Here is a 21386-nt window from a genome sequence, read left to right as displayed (position 1 = left end):
AGATCAGTCTATTATCTAGGGGATAGGTCTGGCGTTAGTCAAGAGGGATCGGATGGGGAGGAAACCTAGTTACTACTATAGGAGGTTCTTTTCCACGTGAATACCCCCACAAAGTTGTTTGGGTAATGGAAAGTGTCTGTAACAGGAATGAAGGCTCCTCTAGAAGTTCTCTAATGTGAGGTAAAAATAGATATTTGAGGAGAAAGTCATGTGTGCAACATGAGTTATACAGACGCCACATCCGTTAAGGGCACACCATTCAATACACACTTTACAACCCCTTTCCTTGCTTGTAACAACCAAAAAAATAAGAGAAAAACATTAGTAGAAACACGAGGCTATTGAGTCAGATCGAGTCATGGGGATGCAGGTTTTCCTAATATGCCCATACACCCGATCTATATATGTCCGAAGCGTTGATCCTACATAAGAAAAAGTGTAGAGTATAACGTACAAGTTGGACTCCGAGTAAGAATATTACTAGAAAATAAAACCCAATGTCTTATTTCTTTGACCGCAGTTGCCATTACGGAAACAAATTTTGCTATGTGAACACTAGAAACTCAACTTTTACTCGTTTGGTAGGGAGACCTACACGGCTAGAAGGCCAACACTTTGGGGAAAGCTAAATGGTTTCAGGGGTGTGAAATTTTAAATGGAATATGCAAGATTTTGAAAATTTTTCTGGAAAACATATTTTATGGGGAATATGGTTCAAAATAAAAAACCCTCCACCTCACCTCCCTCCGCCTCACCTCACCTCCCTCCGCCTCACCTCACTCTCCCTCCGCCTCACCTCACTCTCCCTCCGCCTCACCTCACCTCTCTCTCCCCCACCATTCTCTCTGTCTTCTACGACTAGGTCGCCGGCCGGAAAATTTTCCGACCGGCGACCTAGCCGGAGAAGACAGAGAGAATGGTGGGGAGAGAGAGAGGTGAGGTGGAGAAAGAGTGAGGTGAGGTCGAGGGTTTTTTATTTCCCTATAACATCTTACGAAATAAATTTGTCAAACTAAATTGACCAAGTCTTCACATCCCGAAAATTATTTAGCTTTCTCCAAAGCACTGGTAGGCTAGAACCATCCTCAAAGAGAACTTTGAAGGTGGAATTAACTCACTTCATATGAATTCTCACAAAAAAACCATTTAAATCTAGCCGAAAATTACGTTTGATTTTTTTTTTTTTGAAGAAAGAAATTCCTTTTCTATGGACATCCATGAATGACATAAAAACAACTTTTTGCCTAACTCTTTAAATGACCCTTGCTATTCCATATTCAAACTATAATCTAATCTTTATATCATAATCAAAACTTATCAACAAAGATTACAATTGATGTAGAATTTAAGAATTATCCTTTCAAATATATTAATAAAGATTCCCAAATATTTATTTAAATTAAAGAGGAGAATCTTAATTGATGAGAAAAGGAAGAAAAAACAATCTTTAGAGACAACTGTATTTAGAATAAGTAGGTCCCATATAAATTAATTTTGTTCGATAATGTCAAAGATGGCCTCCTCAAACCCTATCACTAATTTACTCTATGTATATCTGTATGTTGGTGGTTTCCACATCTTTTTTCTTTCTTTTCTTTATTTTTCTTTCTAGGATTTGCTGGATTCTTCTTTCTTTCTCTCTCAAACTAGTTGTATCTTTTTGCCTTGTTGGAATGATCTTCAATCTAATTAAGATATTTAACAATATAAATAAAGATTTGTTGGATTCTTAATCACTACTCCAAATTTATAATTATGTTTGGTAGCCGGAAATGCAATGATTTTTAGTCGTATAAAATATTCATAAATAATACAGTTCATAAAAAAACTACCAAAATCCCAAAAAATAAAATGGACGGGCAAATTTAGGCTTAATTAATTAATAAGAGAGAAAAAAATATTATGTTAGAGAGATAAAGTAGGTCGATGTTTGGGGAAACATGAAAATTTTCCGCGTTACATAATTTCCAAATGAAAGAAAGGTTCTTTCGTCCAAAAATCCTACAAAAAGGCGCTACTCTTCGCCGAAACATAGAGGAGAGAAGAAAGAGAGGTAAACGGAGAGACAAAGAGACGAACAAAGAAAGACACGAGAAGGGAAAGAGATAGGAAGACGAGGGACGGGGAGAGTGGGCGGAAGGGGAGAGGTTCAATGTTTTTTTTGTAATTTGGTCAATGGGGATTTGTACTCGCCTTTAGGTTACAAAAAGGTTGCATTAAGTTAATTGCATTAGGGGTTTCCCCTTCGCCGGAGTATTTGGAGAGAGATAGAGAGGAGAGAGAAAATAAAAATATATTTTTTTTTTAAAGAGAGAAAGAGGAGAGATGAATTTTTTTTTTTTTTAATGTTTGAAGGTCGTTGACCGGAAAATTGTCCAACCGACGACCTTGGCTGGTGAAGACGACGAAGTGGCGCGAAAATGAGGTGGTAGAGAAAGGTGATGAGGTAGAAGAGAGAGAGGTGATGACTAGTTAACGGTGTTATAACGGTAACTCAAAAAGGGGGTCATTTGAGTATTTTTGATAAAATATGAGGCTAGGCAGGAAACTGGTCGTAAAATTTAGGGCTAATTGGGAAATAACCCTAGTTAATTTTCAAACATATTTGCCATTTGGTTTGCGAAGTGTTCACAACATGGTTGAAAAGAATTGCATTGCGTGGGAAATATAATACTCAAATTAAAAAATATTTAGATAGGGTTTGCAAAGGGTTTCCAAATGGTTGCAAAAGGAATGCAACATGGTTACAAACCGATTTACAATACATTTGAGATAGAATAGTCAAATTTTAAAAATATTTGCATTGAGTTTGCTGATCATTTGTAAGAATTGGTTGCGAAAGGGTTGTGAGCTAGTTGCATCCCAGTGGAGGTATAATAGTCCATTTTTAACATGTTAGCATTTGGTTGCCTTGAAGGTGGAATGACCATTTAAAAAAGGGTTAATTATGTGTTGGCCCTCAATTTGTGACCAATCGTCGTTTTAGCTCTTATAAGTGTCCACCGGTTCGATTTAACCTCCAATAGACAAAAAGATTTCAACATTTTCCGGAAGTATCCTAGGGGTCCAAAAGTTCTCAAAAATTGTAATTTCGTAAAAACAATAAAGTCACCTCATCTCTCCTCCATTTCATCACCTCTCTTCTCCACCTCATCTCTCTCACTACCTCATCTTCTTTTCTGACGAAGGTCGTCGACTGACCAAATTTTTCGACGAACTTCAAACGTAAAAAATAAAATAAAAATCGGCCGACCAAATTAAAAAAGTATTAATTCTACAATATTTTGCATCGAGGAAATATTTTAAAAGAAATATAGGTTTTACAAAATATAACTTGTTTTCTTAGCCAAACGAAATAAAAAATCAGATCGTAAAATGAATGCATTAGGATGTGTAGCATTATAAGGTATGATAGTCGATTGCAAGAATAATTGAGCTGCATGAGATGAATTGGTCAATTTCAAAAAAATATACCAATAATTGGTAGCCTAGTTGGTAATGTATCTACTGTGCAAGGCAGTAGTCGTAGGTTCCATATTATGAAAGTGCAATTGTTTACATTAACCGTGAAAAATACTTTTTAAAAAATACATGAATTTAAACAAACGAATTATAAATTGCTTTTTTGTAACTAAAAATTAAGATGAGAGATTAAGTTAATAATATATTGGATTTTTAGTGATATAATTGTTTTAACTAAACTAATTAGAGATTAGGTTATTAATATAGTGGATTATTAATGTTGTAACTACAAACCTTTTTTACCGAATAAAATACGTCTAGTTAAGTAATAAGAGCAAGCTAGTTCAAAAAAAAAAAAGTAATAAGAGCAAGCAAATAATAGGAGGTTAGCTATAGGCATGGTGTGCCTAAAGTCTTATTTCTTTATAGTTTCTAAACCAATGAAGGTAGAAAAAAATTCAAAAAAATAAGAGGAAGGTGAATGTTGGTATAATATAGAATTGGATTCCAATAATATCTTGTATGACAACTATCAATTGCCCACCAACCAATATTTTTCTTCCCCTCTCTGTCATCATTTTAATCACCACGAAAATGTCTCTCTATGTTTTTCTATAATTTTATTTCTTAATTATTGCTACTTCTAGTTCTAGGTATAACTTATGCTACTGCTAGAAAATTGCAAACAAAATGTAGAAAAAAGGTGGAGATTGAGGCGAACAAAACTTCCATGGGTTCAAGACAATGCGGTCTTTTAACGCAGTTGAAGATTGAAGCAGAAATTCCTTGTACTCTATGATAGATATTCGAGTACGGTTGCCCTCAACATACATTCTTTGTCAACTCCCTCTATAAAGTACTCTAAAACAAGCAAAGGTTTAACGGGGTATAATTGAAAAATGGATTTGGAACAAAGTCATTCCTTTAAAAGTGTCATCTCTTCTTTGGACTAGTATGTTAAATGATGTTACAACTATTGAGACTAATTAAACCTTTACGCAATACATGAATGTCTGTTAACGGAAATAAATTGTTCTTCAACAAAAAAAAAAGTTACATGCTCCCTTAAAGATCAGTTCATGGATTACTTATATTTTTTATTTGCAAATTTATCTCTTTTGAATCGGAAAGATATTCATGATGATGCTATTGATCGTCCTAGTTCTAGGTTTTCAAATAATTTATATGATCAAATAACGTTTCAACAGAGATTAGGAATAAATCATTGAAAATTTTGTGCACTCTTGGGTGTTGTTTGTTGTTCATGTAAATTTTTGGACATAAAGTGAAAGACACCCCTAAATCAAGTTAGTTATGAGGTTCAAGGGAGTAGGGTTGGCGGGATAAGGAAGGAGGGAACGGTATGATCTTGGTAGTAATATTATTTGACCTCTGTACTTATCTGGAGTGGCAGAGCATCAAAACGTGCGTGGGACAGTCTCTGTTTCTTTTGACTCTTTCTCTCTCTCTCTCTTCCTTTGCGGCTTTTGCTGCGAGCCGTTATACAGTTTCTACCAAACAATACAAACTCCCTGCATACAAAACTAACCGTTGAAGCATCTTTCCCGAGATCTGTGCCGTTTACAGAATCGAGACATGATCCACGTCATCATCACTTCTCTGGTGGGGCCATTATTTTAGTGCCCTTAGCAACAAAGGGGTGGTAGTGGTGACATTCCAATATATGAGTTTTTTTTTTTTTTGAGACCTATCAATTTCCAAAGGTTTATTCGTTTTAGTTTGTCGTGAAATTTCCTCAAATATTTGTGTTATACGTTAGAGATATTTTAAGTCTCTCACTCTCTTTGTTATTTGTTTGAAACATGAAATTATAGACATTTCGAGACAAGTTGGTGTCATGGGCATTTTTTGACGTTTATGGATGTTATGGACGTCTACATATGTCTATAAAAGTCATAAATTGTATTAAGAAAAATATGTTATTTCATATAATAAGACAATAATGATAATATTAAAATAATAAATATCCACCAAATGTCTAACAATATCCACGTATCAACAGATGTTTACGAAAGTAGAAAAATATATTTTTGAAATGTTAGTACAAATACATTATTTCATATGATTAGACAATAATAAGATTTTATAGGCGTACTCCAAGTTGTTATACGCAATCTAGCTAAAGGAAATCCCTAATTTGTTTAAATGAAATGTGTGTTTAAGAGGCAACACTTCAACTAATGCTTGACCTAATGACACCGATTGCCAGTACTTTGGCATATTCTTCTTACTTCTTGGCCACCATTTTTTGTTGTCCTTATTCCCTCTCAACTCTCTCTATTGTTGGGGGTGAAAGGGAGGACCCTCCATTTTATCATAGGCACTCTATTAAAACCTCCATTTTGAAGGCTTTCACAATAAATGTCGTCAGATTATCACAGAGGTCACAGAGGGAAGTGCCATTAAAAAAAATTAATAGATAACCTAAAAATCCTAATTGACACTTTAACTTTTAGAATTTGAATGGTCATTGGAGACGCTCTTACATTGTAGACACATAATAACTAAAGAATTTTCATTTTACTGCGCAAGACAAGTGATAAGAGATCTTCAAAAACTTGACACGCACGATTAATATATACTTTTTTACACCGGAGTTGCCCTTACCCAGCTAGTTGACGGGGCCCAATATATATTAAACATCATATATCAAGTTCCAAGCGAGCCATTTAAAAAAAAAAAAAAAGTTCCAAGCGAGCCACAAACAATACTACACATTTATTAAGCAAACTTTTGTCAATACAATGTATCAGATGTTCAAAAAGATGGCCAAAAACCTCTCAAGAAATTCTAAATATGAGGGAGATTCAAAATCAGGTTGGATGAGTAGGTGACAAAAACGTTTGAAGGCTAGCTAGATTAAGCTAGATATAGATTTTGTTGGTAAAAATAAATAAATTTTGAGAGCCAAAAGTACAAAATGTCAATGACCATTTGTATCTTAATAAGTTGTCTCATGTATATCATTAGTTGTACGATGCACAATATTTATTGTACTTCGCGAAATTAACATACAAATTGCAATTTATTCCACAGAAATAAAATTTATGTTAGAACAAATTGCAAGATGTCTTGTACAAAGTTATTTTCTAATAACTCTATACTTAACTTTGGGCTTTAAGACACTTTCTTTTGCCTCTGGTCCTCCAGCTACCATCTCATATTTGGTCTCTTTATAACCTTAAAACTAGGGCTCATCGTTTTAGTACTCGAACAAAATTGAAGACAAAAGAAAATGACATTTCATACGAGAAAGGCAAAAAAACAAATGTTTCACCTTGTTACAATATTAACGGACCTAACGGTAACAATGGTTCTTTCAACAAAAAAAAAAAACGGTAACAATGGTTTTAGTTTTAGCCAGGCCGGCTGGTCTTCTTCTTCTAAAACCAACGAAGTAGAGAGAGAAAGAGAAGAAAAGCAAAGCGAGAAAGTAGAGAATAAACGGCTGGAAGAGAGAGAGAGAGTTGGTGGTGGGCCCATTGACAACAGACATAGAAAGAGAATCGAGCTGGCTACTCTCCTAATTAAAATCTGACAGACTGTTTTTTCGATTTACTTACGTGTACCAACAACTTCCCCACCACCCCATTACAACCACTGATACATCTCTTTCTCCCGCTCATATATTTAAGAAACATATAACCCGCTCACTCAAGACCGTTGATTTCTTCGTTTTTTTATTTGTTACGTATCTCGAGGAATATCCGATTAAATTTAAGAGCTTTTGGTTGAATTTCTCGCTTTCTTCTCGGGACAGATTGAGTATCTCATGCCACCACTCTTTCTTCCCCTACCGTTGAACCTCCCCCTTCCTCTGTTTCTTAAAAGCACTTCTCCCTTCTCGTTTCTTTGCCAAACCCAAACCCCTCTTTCTCTCTCTAGTTTCTCTCTCTACTTTGATCATTTGTTCTGCACCGTCAGATCAATCCATAATACTTTACGATCGACCTCATCTATGGCTGAGGAAACTAAACCATCAACACCGGCAGCGGCGCCACCAGCAACTGAGGTGGTAGCAGCGGTGGTTACTGAAGCAGTTGTTTCTGTTACTCCTCCTCCATCAGTGGTGGTGGAACCGACGAAAACCATTGAAGAAGTGGTGACTGTTGTTGCTGCTGCTGCTGTAGAAGTTGAGACAGAGAAACCAAAGGAGGAAGAAGAAGTTGAAGGAGCAGAAATTGCTCAATCAGTTTCATTCAAAGAAGAAAGTAACATAGTTGCTGATCTTGAAGATCCTGAGAAAAAAGCCCTAGATGAATTTAAACAACTTGTTCAACAAGCTCTTAACAATCATGAATTCACTGCTCCACCTCCACCACCAAAATCAGAAGAACCAAAACCAGAAGTTGAAGAAGAAAAACCAGCTGAAGAAGAAAAGAAAAAGCCAGAAGTTCAAGAAGAAGAGAAAAAACCAGAAGTTGTAGAAGCAGAGAAAAAATCCATTTCTGAAGCAACTTCTTCTTCTTCTGTTGAAATCACTCTTAAAGAAGCAGAACCAGCCCTAGTTCCAGAACCAGTCAAAGAAGTGGAAAAGGTAGAAGAGAAGAAAGAGGAGAAGAAGGAAGAGGAAAAGGTAGAAGAGAAGAAAGTGGAAGAGAAGGTGGAGGAGAAGAAAGAGGAAGAAAAGGTAGAAGAGAAGAAAGAGGAGGAAAAGGTGGAGGAGAAGAAAGAGGAAGAGAAGGTGGAGGAGAAGAAAGAGGAGGAAGAGAAGGTAGAGGAGGAGAAGAAGGAAGAGAAGAAGAAATCATCATCATCATCAGTAGTTGCTGAAGTATTTGCAGCAGTAGCAGCTGTATTTCACAAAGATAGTTCAAAATCAAAAGAACCAGTAGAAGCTTCTTCATCTGTTCCAATTCCTGAACCTATTGTTCCAATTATTGAAGAAACAATTGAGAAAGCAATAGTTATTGAAGAAGAAGTTCCACCACCAATCCCTGAAGAAGTTTCAATCTATGGAGTTCCTCTATTAGCTGATGAAAGAAGTGATACTATTCTCCTCAAATTTCTAAGAGCTAGAGATTTCAAAGTTAAAGAAGCTTTTACTATGCTTAAAAATGTTGTTCTTTGGAGAAAAGAATTTGGAATTGATGCCCTAATTGATGAAGATCTTGGTAGTACTGATGAGCTTGACAAAGTTGTTTTCACAAAAGGGTTTGATAAAGAAGGTCATCCAATTTGTTATAATGTTTTTGGGGAATTGAATTCTTACTCTGATGTTGAAAAAGGTCAGAAATTTTTGAAATGGAGGATTCAGTTCTTGGAGAAGAGTATTAGGAATCTTGATTTCACACCTGGTGGTATTTCTACTATTGTTCAAGTTAATGATCTCAAGAATTTCCCTGGTATTTTCAAGAGAGAACTTCGAGTTGCTATCAATCTTGCCCTAACTTTGCTTCAAGACAATTACCCTGAATTTGTTGCTAAACAGGTATCCCTAAATCTAACTTAATTTTCATTTTTCAATTTCAGTTGGTGTTTTCAAGTTGATTGCTTTTTTATATCTCATCAAAAAAAAAAAAGTTGATTGCTTTTCTGTTACTCCATATAGTTATGGTTATACTAGGATCTTAGGGTATATATGATTAGAATTTGTTTCCATATTAGATCTAAATATGATTTAGGGTTTGATGAATTCTGATCCACTAAACATCGAATCACGGCAAGCCACAGACTCTAGGCAGATATCTTATGCCTAGGCAGATATCTTATGTTGATTGCCGTGATTAGTGCTTTCTGATTCTGATCCACTAAACATCGAATCACAAGCGGCAGACTCTACGCAGATATCTTATGTTGATTGCCGTGATTCGTGCTTTCTGTTTCTGATCCACTAAACATCGAATCACGGCAAGCGGCAGACTCTACGCAGATATCTTATGTTGATTGTCGTGATTCGTGTTTTCTGATTCTGACCCGCAAGCCACATAGGATTTCTGACAAGAGTCTGCCCTAGTTTTTATTGTTCTCTATCATTACTCATTGAACTTAATTGTTTTGGTGGTTTCTATTTCAGATCTTCATCAATGTTCCATGGTGGTTCCTTGCTGTTAATAGAATGATTAGTCCTTTCCTTACTCAAAGGACTAAGAGCAAGTTTGTTTATGCTGGTCCTTCCAAATCTGCTGAAACCCTTTTCAAGTCAGTCTCCCTTCTCTCTCTTTCTCTTGTTCTCTCTAGTTTGTTGTTTGTGATGTTTGTTGATTGGATTTCTATTGATTTTGGAAACAGATATATAGCTCCTGAACAAGTACCAGTTCAATTTGGAGGATTATACAAGGAAGGTGAACAAGAATTTTGCACTGAAGATGCAGTTACAGATATCACCATTAAACCTGCAACTAAACAAACTATTGAATTACCTGTTACTGAGGTGGGTCTTCTTGTTTGATTGATGAATTTAATTCCCCCTTTATTTTCTCAATCAAAACAATACTTTTTCCACATACCCATGTCTTAAAGAATCATTTATAGTTCTATTAGGGTCTTGTTTTTTCCAAAATCAACACAACCCATTTCTAGTTTGATCTTTATCAATTTAGTTTTTAAATCAATTTGATTGTTGATCACAGGTTAGCACTCTAACTTGGGAACTTAGAGTGATTGGATGGGAAGTAAGCTATGGTGCTGAATTTGTCCCAGATGCAGAAGATGGGTACACTGTGATTGTATCGAAAACTAGGAAGTTAATTCCTACTGATGAACCAGTTCTTACTTCGAGCTTCAAGATCGGCGAACCAGGGAAAGTTGTACTCACCATTGATAACCCAACCTCAAAGAAGAAGAAACTTCTTTACAGGTCTAAGATCAAATCATCTTCAGATTAAAACTCTGATAATGATGCTGATGAATTTGATTTGAACTTGAAGAACCTAAACTGCAAATAACAAAGGGTAAAGAGAGATACCGAAGCTGCAAAATTGTTACTTTGGGATTTAGTATCAATCAAGATTGTGAGATTTGGAGTTTGGTTCTTTATTAATTTTATTTGTTATATTTATTTGATTTATGGGGGGGGATTGTTGGTATTGTATTATGTTAAAACAAAAATGTGAAGTTGGTTTCAGTTTTGGTGTTGGTTTGTGATTATTACTGAACGAGAAAGTGTGAAAAACAATTGCTATTAATTTCATCTGTAACATTATTTTTATGTAAATTTATCTTCTTTCTTTTCTATTTCTAAAATGTGAAAGATTGTTTCTTAATATGTTCATCTTTTCTAGGTTATTTGTCATTCTAGCTGTCTCATCTGTACATACAATCCATTCACATGAGAATTTTGGAGCTGGTGTAGTTGTTTGTCGCTCCTACAGTCTCGTCTAAAGAGAAGAGTTGGTTACGTCTGTACATACAATCTATACACATGAGAGTCCAACAGAATAGGCCATGGGTTGTGCAGGACTCGCTCGCGGCCTTCATGTGAGAGAATTATAAGAACACACGAGTAGTGTACACACAATAGCTCCCAAGTAGCTAGTGACATTTTTGACAATCTTTTCCAAAATATCACAAATTCCAATTTTAGTTTCTTAGCTGGTTTTGAATGGCTAGACTATAATTGATAGAGTTTGTTGATGTTTCCAAGCGGTTGATCAATACCTAAGTACTTCTTTATCAAAATTTAGGGTAGTTTTTGTTTGATTTTTCTTCTCTGAAAACAGGAATATGATAATTACTTCTATTTCTCTAATTCAAAATTTGGTAATCCCATCTGAGCTCTGATGGTTAAGAAGCCAAATTTAAAATTGATGTCATTTTAGTACCTAATCTTTTGACCTAATAACAAATAAACTAATGTAAAAAATATACAGTAGAACGATAATGAATTAAATTATAAGAAGAAAGAATCAAAGCAGAATTTCATAGAAAAATTATTGTCCCACGTCAATTCCAATGTACAGACTAAGTTAGTCAAGTGAAAGATGATGACACTTTGATGGCATGATTACATTTTGAATGAAAAATGAAAAGAAAAGAAGATGAGGTATTGTATGAGCCATACTTTGAAGTTTGAAGGTGAAGGTGGACCCATAAGATTCATATTTATGAGTTTTGAGTGGGTGGGAGTGGGAGAGATAGTCCATTCCAATCCAGTCTTGGAACACATGTTAGACATCTCATGTGCTCATGACCCCTCATTTCTCTCTTATGTTGTAAGTATGATATTCAATAACTTTATGTGGGAGAGTTAGTCCATTCCAATCCAGTCTTGGAACACATCTTAGAGCTGTTCAAGGTCAGTTCGACCTACTCCCGCGAAGGGTTTCCCTTCATCGGAGTATTTAGAGAGAGAGAGAGGGGAGACAGAAATATATATATTTTTTAATGTTTAAAGGTCGCCGACCGGAAAATTTTCCAGACGACGACTTTCGCCGGTGAAGACGATGAGGTGGCAAGAAGGTGAGGTGGTAGAAAGAGGTGATGAGATGGAGGATAGAAGCTGATGACTAGTTAACGGTGTTATAACGATAACTGACAAAGGGGATCATCTAGTTATTTTCGATAAAGTATGGGGCTAGGCAGAAAATTGGTCACAAAGTTGGGGGCTATTTGAGAAATAACCTTAAATATATGGTACTCTAAATCTGAAACAATATCTATTCTGACTGATAATTACACTATTTAACATATCATTACATCAAATAAATGACTTGAAAACGTAAGTAGTCAAATAGCATATGAAATTTTTTCCTTTAGTAATTCTGCCCTCACTGCAAATTCCAAAAGTTCCACGATAATCTTATTATGCTACAAAGTAATTAATCTTATTATGCTGTAAAGTAATTAAATTTGATTTAGACATGTTGTCATGCTGGATGTGTGATAAGAAGATAACCTTGATTAGGGTTGGTTACTTTGTTTCTTCTAGCATATAAAATATCTTTATCTTTCTCAACAACTTGTGTCTACAGATGTCATCTACAACTACAAGTCCCTCTCCCTCTCTCTATCTCACAGTGGGTCCTAGACAATATTCTCTCACTAGATAACTTGATTATAGAAATGGGTAATATCAATGTTATTTATGAACAGCTAGTGCTTCCTTTATCTACAAGAAAGAAGAAACAATTTGAATTCATTTAACCCTAACTCCTTCCAAATTGTTCATTTTTCTCATGAGAAGTTTGATGTCACTATCTACCTTACCATAGTTATCATTATTATTATGAAGAATAAAGGTAGATCAACTACCTCCTTATCCCTTAATGCACTTAGAAAGAGTCATCCTCACCCAAGTTAACTGTGGTGAATAAGTTCACTCTTACACATTGAAATTCAAATTACTGAAAAAATGGTTATTAGGAATTCATTAGAGTTGAATCAATACATACATATACAAGCAATTACAAGAATTAATGTAGATTAACTAATGTTATCATTGTTTACTTCTTGTTTATAACAAGCCCATCATTCAACCAATTTCTCATAATCGAAAACGCCATGTCAGCGTCATCGTCTTCTTCAGCGGACTCGGGCCTATGAGCAAACCCATGACCACGGCCCTCGAAAACTACCACCTTTGAACCTCTACCTATGTTCTTCTCTAAATCATGTAAGAGCTCAATTGAACAAAGCGGATCGTTATCACCCGAAACAAACAAGATTGGCACCTTAATGTTATCGGCTAAAGAGGGGTTCATTCGTGTTCCATAAAAACAGACTCCGATTCCGAAATAAGATCCTTCATCTTGAGCTAGTGTTTCTAGTACTCTTCCTCCCCCGTAGCAGAACCCAATTACACCAAGCTTCTTTGACATATTTGCAGCTATAAATTCATCAACCATCCATTTTGCACATGCCTTTATGTCTTTCGAAATTCTTTCTGGAGATTGTTTAGTCATCCAGTCTTCGAACTCGGTTTTGGGTCGGTTCTTTTTCCATGGATTCCCTCGAAACAAGTCTGGCACAAGAACACTACAATCAAAATGGTTAATCAACAAAGCGTGCATTTATCACATAAGGAAGTCGTCTATAAACACAACTATGGAACACAAGATTTACATATTAGGAAGTTGGCTTCGAGACTCAGGCATCGCGAGTGACTTACGAGTCACTCGCTGAAAACTCAGATCATCAATTATTATAATTTTTAATGTACATATTACGTATATACGATATGATGTTTCTAAGCAAAAACTCTTTATATTTATACAATATCATTCGAATCAAGGTGTGTGGTTTAGTACTCAACTGTGTTATTTGAGCTCAGGCTTTGGCCACTGGGCTACCCTTGAGCCCAAGACAACTCGCGAGTCGCAAGTCAAACTACTTCGCTCTTACATCGACGCTCAAAACGGTTATTATGAAGACAAAGATAAGTTAGAGTAGTCATCAGGAGGATGTGTGCTATAAGTGAAGGTAAAGTGTATATAGAAAAGTGAAAGTGGAACTTCACTGTTTAATATTTCAAACGTTAAGAAGCTTACTTGTAACCATTGCAAGCAATACGATATGCAAAATCTCTGGTTGATGAATCTTCAAAGCCATAAATATCAGACAAAAGGAGTATGCCGGTTTCGTTGTTGTTCTTCACTGCTTTGAATAAATAAGAACGAATACCATCTTCTTCCTCCCCTAAGGTAAGCTCGATTCCGTTAACAAGCTCACATGTCTCATCATCGTCGACACCCACTTCCAGTTCCACTTGACTACAAGACACTACCAATGTGTTCTTTGTTGGGTTAGGGAACCCTTTATGACTGAAGCTGCATCTTCTCTGGATAAAAACTGAAATATTACAGTCAAAAGAAGCAACTTTCTCCCAAATATAAAACCGGGTGAGAGGTAACCGAAACACGTAAGAAATTCTAAATGAGATCAATACAATGCCTATTTCGAAACCGTCAAGATACTAACAAGCCCATTAGTCTCTAAATTTTCTTTCTTGTATTTAGGTATTAAGGACATTATAATATTGCGTCTGCAACTAGGCACCTAGGAAGAAGACTAAGTAAAGAAGTTAAGTCAAGTACAAGAGGTAGATGATTGTGTGTTTTTAGTTGTTCCATGTCAAATGACTATTGAAATAACCTTGTCAAGGTCAATTATAAGAACAAGATACTACTTATCTACCAATTCCTGAATAATTTCATGAAGAAAACTTTTCTTTTCCTCTTCTTTCTTAGCAATAGTAAAAGATAGGGCCCCTTCAAATTTAACCAAACCTAGGTATAAGATGGCAATAAAACATGTAAATGAGTTCAAATTTGAGGATTTTTCCATCAAAGAATGGTCAAAATAAATAGAAGAACATTGAGAAGTAAAATGGAAGAGTACTTACAGAAGAGAAGGAATTAGGGAAGAACAGTTTCTTGCTTGTTCTATTGATGCTGGAGAGGAGGTGAAGGTGTGTAGTCTTTGTTGGGACTGAAATTGATAGTGTTGAAGCCATACCCATCTCTGCTCTCACTCTATTCTTTTAGTCTTGACCATTCAATCCCCTTTATAGTTGATGATAGAGAATAGGACTTTAAATCTTGGTTTTGACCTTACAATCCCTTCAATTTGATGGAATACAAATTTAGCCCTCAATTGGATTGTTCATGGGAAGAAGAGGAAGACAAAAGAAGTTTGTTTTTATGTTTGAAGGTTGCCGGAAAATTGGTCGGCCGTCGACCTTTGCCGGTAAAGACAATGAGGTGGCGAGAAGATGAGGTGGCATAGAGAGGTGATGAGATGGAGGAGAGAGAGGTGATGAAGTAGGGGGCTAGACAGTAATCTGATCACAAAGTTGGGGCTATTTGAGAAATAACCCGTAAAAATATGAACTTTTAGCATACGCCAGTGTAAATGTAGTTTTTTGCACATCTTCTGAATAGATTATATGGAAAGGGCGTTAGCAACTAATTGTCATGACATGTTCTAAAAAGATTGAAGAAGTTGATAGATTCAAATGACATAATCTGAACCTTCCCATCATCGAAATTGATGGAGGACATAGACAAGAAACAAAAAGTAAAAACAAAGAGCAAAATCACATAGAACAAGTCCCAAAAGACCCACAACCAGCGCTTTCGAGATCATTTCGTCAATTTGACAAAACTAGAACTCAATTGTTGCTTTGATCAAAACTTGAGGTCCGTAAGTTAACCACCAAAGAAAGAAGAAAACCAAGTCTATTTTTTTTTTTCTTTTTGAGATCTATGTTAGTTGTTACAAGGCATTGACACATCATGAAGATGTAATAAGCACGATAACCGCCTAATTTAAACCAAAAATGAAAAAAGTTTAAAAAACCCAACAACTAAGAGGTCTAAAGCCCAAGAAACTATTACGATATTTATATAAATTTTGATGGCAAACTGCTTCCATCGAGACTCGATCCCACGACCTCATGGGCTTAAGAGGGGCATCCAACCACTGCCCCAAAGGTTGGTGTAGAAACCAGGTCTACTTTAAAATGAGTTCTCTAGGAAAAATTCCTTAGTCATTTTCATCGTCTCTCTCTCTCAAGAAAGATGTCTCCTTTCCTCAAGTTCTTCTGTCTAGTCAAGAACTTCGGAAATTACTAGCTGTAAATATCATATTACCACAACAATATAAAGAAAGATTATCAATAGTATCTGTGAGAAACTGAACTGTGCAACCTTTGCAACAAGATCGATCGAACGAGGCTTCGTAAAAATTATTAAACGGAAAATAAAGGTGGTTACTGTATGTTTATCTTTGTTCACATTCCTCAATCAAAGAGTACATAAGATCAAAAGCAAATGTTTACCCATGGAATACAAACATTCGCATGGCACAAAATCTCAAAAGATGTTCATGCCTTAATAGCCTCTGACTCCAATCCTGAATCCTGTTCAACCTGGCAACAATAATAATCCAATTTAGTCCCTGTTGAAGTCTAATTTGTATGATGGAATCGGTCCAGAGAGAATAATAGTTACAAATTTATTGTTGAAGACATACAAAACTCAGAAGCACTTTAGATAGTATTAAACAACCAGAGTAGCTCAGGTCTTCAGTTAACAAAGAAAAGATCATCTTAAGTGGTAAATCAGAAGCAAAACTATGCAAACATCAGAAGGGTCCTCCGCAGTTCCCACTCTTAAAAGAATATTGACAAATAATCGGTGATCATAGTAGCCATTAATTCATTCAAGAATTTGCTGAAAGGAAAATCGAGAGGTTGGTTTGTTTATTCGATGGAGTATTCATTACAAGATTTCATAATAATTAACTTATTTTTCACTGTGAATGCTGTTGTTTCAACCTTGAGTACCACAATAAGGTGAAATTTCGAAAACAAACTCAAATTTCGTTAACCAACACCTTTGCTTCTATCCACTACATGTATACAAGGCTTTGCACCTGCACTACACGCAATTGGGTAGGAAGTGGATTTTATTTGGGAAGTCGTAAAAACTTTTAAGTTCAAAACATAAGCTCTTAGAATTAGGATGTATATGCACATAAGCTGTAGTAATAAGTTCAGAAAGAGACCCTTAAACTTAGAAACCATGCGTATGTTCAGTTGCTGCACATAAGATTTATTTGGTAATAATATGGAAAGACAGAAACATGATAATCTTCCGAGACAAGCATGACTAACCAAAGGACGTCACTCTCAACATCCAGGCTACCCTATTCCGAAGGAGTAGACAATGCATTTGGGCTAGGAATTTTCTTTCTTAGATTTTACCTACAACTAGGAGGCCATAATAAGGTCTATGTAGTTTTTGGGACTCTTTACAAACTGAGTCTGTCTTCCTGTGTCTGCCTTTTCTAGGATTCTGCATTTTGTATCCTCTTCCTCTTAATTCAAGCAAATTGTCCAAAAAAAAAGTATTATACAGTTGGATAAAAGGACCTTAAAGTAGAAGTTATGTGTATTTCCTTGCACACATAAGGTTGTATGGTCCATGAAAAATTGATACCACATGAACTGGGGTTACTAAATTAAATTAATAATAACCATAGTCAAAAATTGTATAGATGTGTTTAAAGATGTAGACATTTTATCAGTGTTTCTAGTAAATTCAGGAACATAACCTTGAAAGTTTCACAAAATAAATGTTGTCATTCCTTCCCACAATGCATGTTTATCGTGGGTTCACTACTGAGAAAAAATAACCAGAAGAAAAGAAAACTGAAAAAGTATAATGTAAGAAACCCGTTTCTTTTAATGTCATCAATGACCAAGGGGCTGTTGTTTAAAGAATGACAATCACTAGTTCAGCAACACCAATTAAAACTTGAACAAACCTTTGGACCAAGCATGTGCAGATCATTTTGCAATATAGAGTCCCTCATAACAAGGGAATAATGAAGCAGATATCATTCATGTGGGTGGGAGAAACACGAGAAGATGGGAATAACACCAAATAGGATTACTCAATAAAAATTCAGAGTAAAACTGATGCAATATCCTACCTCATGTACAGGAACTTGTGGAACTTTTGATGGAGGTGTCCACTTTGAGGCAGATCCCTCAAATTTTTGAGAACACTCAGTATATGCAGATCCAATTCCTATACCTGCACCAAGAGCAACGGATGCCCATCGTGACACAGGACTCCCTAGATCAACATATTAAAATAACTTTAGTCAATCATTCGACATGATACAAAACTACAAAGCAATAATAATTTAACAGTTCTCGACTTAAAGAGACTAATATGATTATATCGTAAGAAACAACATAGACTTTCTAGTGCGAGCAAACACAAGGAATTACAAAGTACGTAACAACATTATTCAATATTATATAGTGTGTATAAGCACAGGCACGGTTAATGGCATCGGATAACACCTTAAATTACATAATCCCTCTGCCCATTCCTAGTGAACATATTCTTTGAGATGTTTCTTTTATCCACCAAGGAAGGGTATACGACTATACGAGTGCAACCATTATAGAAACTCAAACCCTACCCTGAAATCAAACTTACATGGGAAATTCCTAATTTTGTTTTCGTATTAGTGATGCTTAATCTAGGGTTCATTGGATTCTTGACAGATATATTGTTCAATCACTACCAATAATTGAGGCATTCAAACAAACAGATTTTAATATGAAAATACATATAGATGAACAATTATATTTACTTTATGAATCAACGAAATGATAATCTCAAGCAAGAAAATGAGAAAACCCATTGACCATTTTTCCTTGAAGATCAGAGGAAACCCATTATAGGACTAATAAGGCAATTAAAACCCTATGAAAAAAAGGGTTTTCTGATCATTTTAGATGAGAAAGAAGAAGATGAAGATAAAACTCACTACAGAGAAGGAGACCACCGAAAGCACCAGCCAAGGTGGAGTAGGCAACCCGACGAAGTGTTAGATCGATACAAGCGTCCCATTTGGCATTCAAGTCGTATTCTGGGCGAGGGATTTGCTTGTTTTCCGCCATTGAAATTATTTTCTCTCTCTTTTTCTCTCTCTCTCTAGATTTGTATATGCAATGAGAACCAGAGAGAAACTAGAACGAGGGTTTCTTGACCACAATTATACGCTACTTCCAGTCACATTATAGTATGGTAGAATCTATATTTTAGAAGGTCGATATTGTTGACCAACTTGGTTTAGGGACCCTTAGGGTTAGGGGTGAGCAATGGTCGGCCAAACCGACCAGACCGAACTCGGTCGAACCAAACCGAATGATTTTTAGGCCGAACCGAACAATGTTCGACTCGGCTCGGCCGAAAAAATAGTCAACCGATCATTGTTTGGTTTGGCTTCGGCTTGGATTTTTTAAAACCGCCAAAATCGAACCGACCGAACTATACACATATATATATATATATAGTTTATCTATATTTTGTTTGTTATGTGATATCTATATCTAATTGTACATACATTATATAGTACTATAACTGAATTACCATTACTTTATATGGATCGTAAACTAACAAATAAATTTTTAGTTATTCAAATCGGCAATAGTTTAAAGAGTGAAATTGAATTTAACTCTCATTCTTCTCTTCAGTTCACTTTTTTGTTAATTTTTTATTTCCTTATGTTAGTTCGGCCGGACCGACCAATCGAACTCAGTCGAGCCGAGCCGAACCGAGTCGAAAGAAGTCGATTGACGATTTGATCGACTCGACTTCGACCGATGATTTAGCCAAACCGTAATTGAATGGTTCGGCTTCAGCTTGACCTTAAATGGTCGGCAACCGACCACTGCTCACCCCTACTTAGGGTACACAATGGTTCACTTGGTCAAAGACTATACGCACCACACCCTCCCTTCTTCCTCAAGATTGGCTATTTATAGTCGTTTGGTTCGCCCTCGTCTTGATTCAATTTGGATTATTCACTCATGAGGGTATAAACTGTCCCTCGACAAAATGTGTAATCTCAATATGTGGAGATATGTTTGGGAGGTGTAATCATTGAAGATTGAGAGTACATTCTGAAAAAGACACCTTCCTCCCTTATTATATGGAAGGTGTTATTCCCGATTTGAACCTACTTGATCGTATTCAACTATGTGATTTATTTTTATTTTTTTTAATCTTTTGTTGACTTAATTCAACTAATTTCTTGGTCGTCAAATTCTTTCAGGGGAGAGAGTAGAGCTTGATCTTGGTTGTTTAGCCTGACAAAAGTCTATGTTTTTTGTTAGAAAAAATTTGTCTGTCATCCACAAATTGTCATTGTCGGTGATCATATGTCTTTTTTAGTGAGGGTTGTCAATCAATAATCTTTCCCCAACAACTAGAGTGACAAAAAGAAGAGCGGTTAACGGGACATAGAAGAAATTTCCACCCTGATACTTATGGGAGGCCCCTACAAAACTAGTAAACTACCCCGAGAATATTCCGAAAGTCCAAAAAGAAAAGAAAAAAGGAACATATTTTTGCCATTCCTATTGACTTCGTACGGGCACTCCAGGAGGAAAGTCTTCTTCTTAAAACCCCCAAATGTGGCCAAAAAACTCACTAACCCCCTCTTCTCTTCTGACTCCTTGAAACAGCAGAGTTGCTATAGTAGAGAAGACGAAGACGAGAAAAAAGAAAAAAGGTCAGTCTTTTCTGTTCTTTTATACTCTCTCTCTCTCTCTCTCTCTCTCTCTCTCTCTCTCTCTCTCTATCTGCTTATATACATATATTGTATCATCTCTCCTTACTGTATTCAATTTAATTATGCTACTCTCTTGACAATGGGGGTACTTGGAGATTTCTTGTCTTTGTGTTTTATAAATTTTGAGAGTTAGGTTTTGCCCTTAAAAAAGATGAATCAATGGAATGTGTGTATCATCATTATTATGAATCACTAGAAAAGAAAGGAAAAACAAAAGGGTAGCTTTCTTCTTCTTCTTACATTTATTCGAAATCATGTTTTCTTAGTCTAAATTTGTTTAATTTCAGCTTCTTAGTTTACTTACTCTTTCAATTATTGGAAAATATAACCATCATAGACATGCTGGTATAAGTTCATTTCATCTACTTATACAAGAAACCCCCAAATTGTTGAAATAAATGCAAAAATTGCTATTCTAGTGTTTCTGATTGATCTTGTTAGAAATTTCGTAGTTAAATCAATAGCGTTTTTGGATTGTAGAAATTTTTTAGTCTTGCATCCTTTTGTCACTTTTACGGAATCTTGCATCCTGTTTCTCTTGTCACCCATATGTTCAATGGGCATCATGAGGAATAAAACATAAAAAATAATTTGAAGTTCTTCTCTATCAAAGGTAGTGGGCTAGGTATTTCCAGAACTGTTGCATCTCCTAAGGAAAGCGACCACTCTATGTGGTGTTAGTTTACGGACTTAGCCCTCGGGAGGGACACTCAAATTTACTACCAGAGTTTGGTCTATTAAGAGCAGCAGGCTGTGTGTGTGGGAGGGGGGCTACGCCCACTCCCACCTCCGGACTATCCATTTAGTATTTCGGCCTTTCGTCCTCTCGGACTGGATTTGACCCATATGTAAGACTATTATCTGTC

At 35.9% G+C, this 21386-nt stretch overlaps 3 protein-coding genes across 3 annotated transcripts; 1 reads left to right on the top strand and 2 right to left on the bottom strand.

The window, feature by feature from the left end:
* The first annotated feature begins 7308 nt into the window (after window positions 1-7308).
* Window positions 7309-10639, top strand: LOC147551841 (patellin-3-like). Its single transcript, XM_086667655.1, has 4 exons — window positions 7309-8914; window positions 9500-9624; window positions 9715-9856; window positions 10056-10639. The coding sequence occupies exons 1-4, from the start codon at window positions 7442-7444 to the stop codon at window positions 10308-10310; spliced, it is 1995 nt and encodes a 664-aa protein (XP_086523781.1). The 5' UTR covers window positions 7309-7441; the 3' UTR covers window positions 10311-10639.
* Window positions 10640-12764: 2125 nt separating this feature from the next.
* On the bottom strand, window positions 12765-14935 carry LOC147551840 (alpha/beta-Hydrolases superfamily protein). The gene is made up of 3 exons (XM_086667654.1): window positions 14765-14935; window positions 13911-14200; window positions 12765-13398 (listed from the first exon to the last, which is right to left on the bottom strand). Exons 1-3 carry the CDS (start codon window positions 14879-14881, stop codon window positions 12867-12869), a joined length of 939 nt encoding a protein of 312 aa, XP_086523780.1. The 5' UTR covers window positions 14882-14935; the 3' UTR covers window positions 12765-12866.
* A 1150-nt stretch (window positions 14936-16085) lies between these two features.
* On the bottom strand, window positions 16086-18960 carry LOC147551839 (MICOS complex subunit MIC10-like). Its single transcript, XM_086667653.1, has 3 exons — window positions 18712-18960; window positions 17860-18005; window positions 16086-16291 (listed from the first exon to the last, which is right to left on the bottom strand). The coding sequence occupies exons 1-3, from the start codon at window positions 18842-18844 to the stop codon at window positions 16247-16249; spliced, it is 324 nt and encodes a 107-aa protein (XP_086523779.1). The 5' UTR covers window positions 18845-18960; the 3' UTR covers window positions 16086-16246.
* Window positions 18961-21386: the final 2426 nt, after the last annotated feature.

Source organism: Eschscholzia californica, unplaced genomic scaffold (assembly GCF_041429995.1).
Source record: "Eschscholzia californica isolate CP2 unplaced genomic scaffold, dmEscCali1.0.p SCAF_3, whole genome shotgun sequence".
NCBI classification, from domain to species: Eukaryota; Viridiplantae; Streptophyta; class Magnoliopsida; order Ranunculales; family Papaveraceae; genus Eschscholzia; species Eschscholzia californica.
This window is presented reverse-complemented; position numbering and strand designations above follow the sequence as displayed.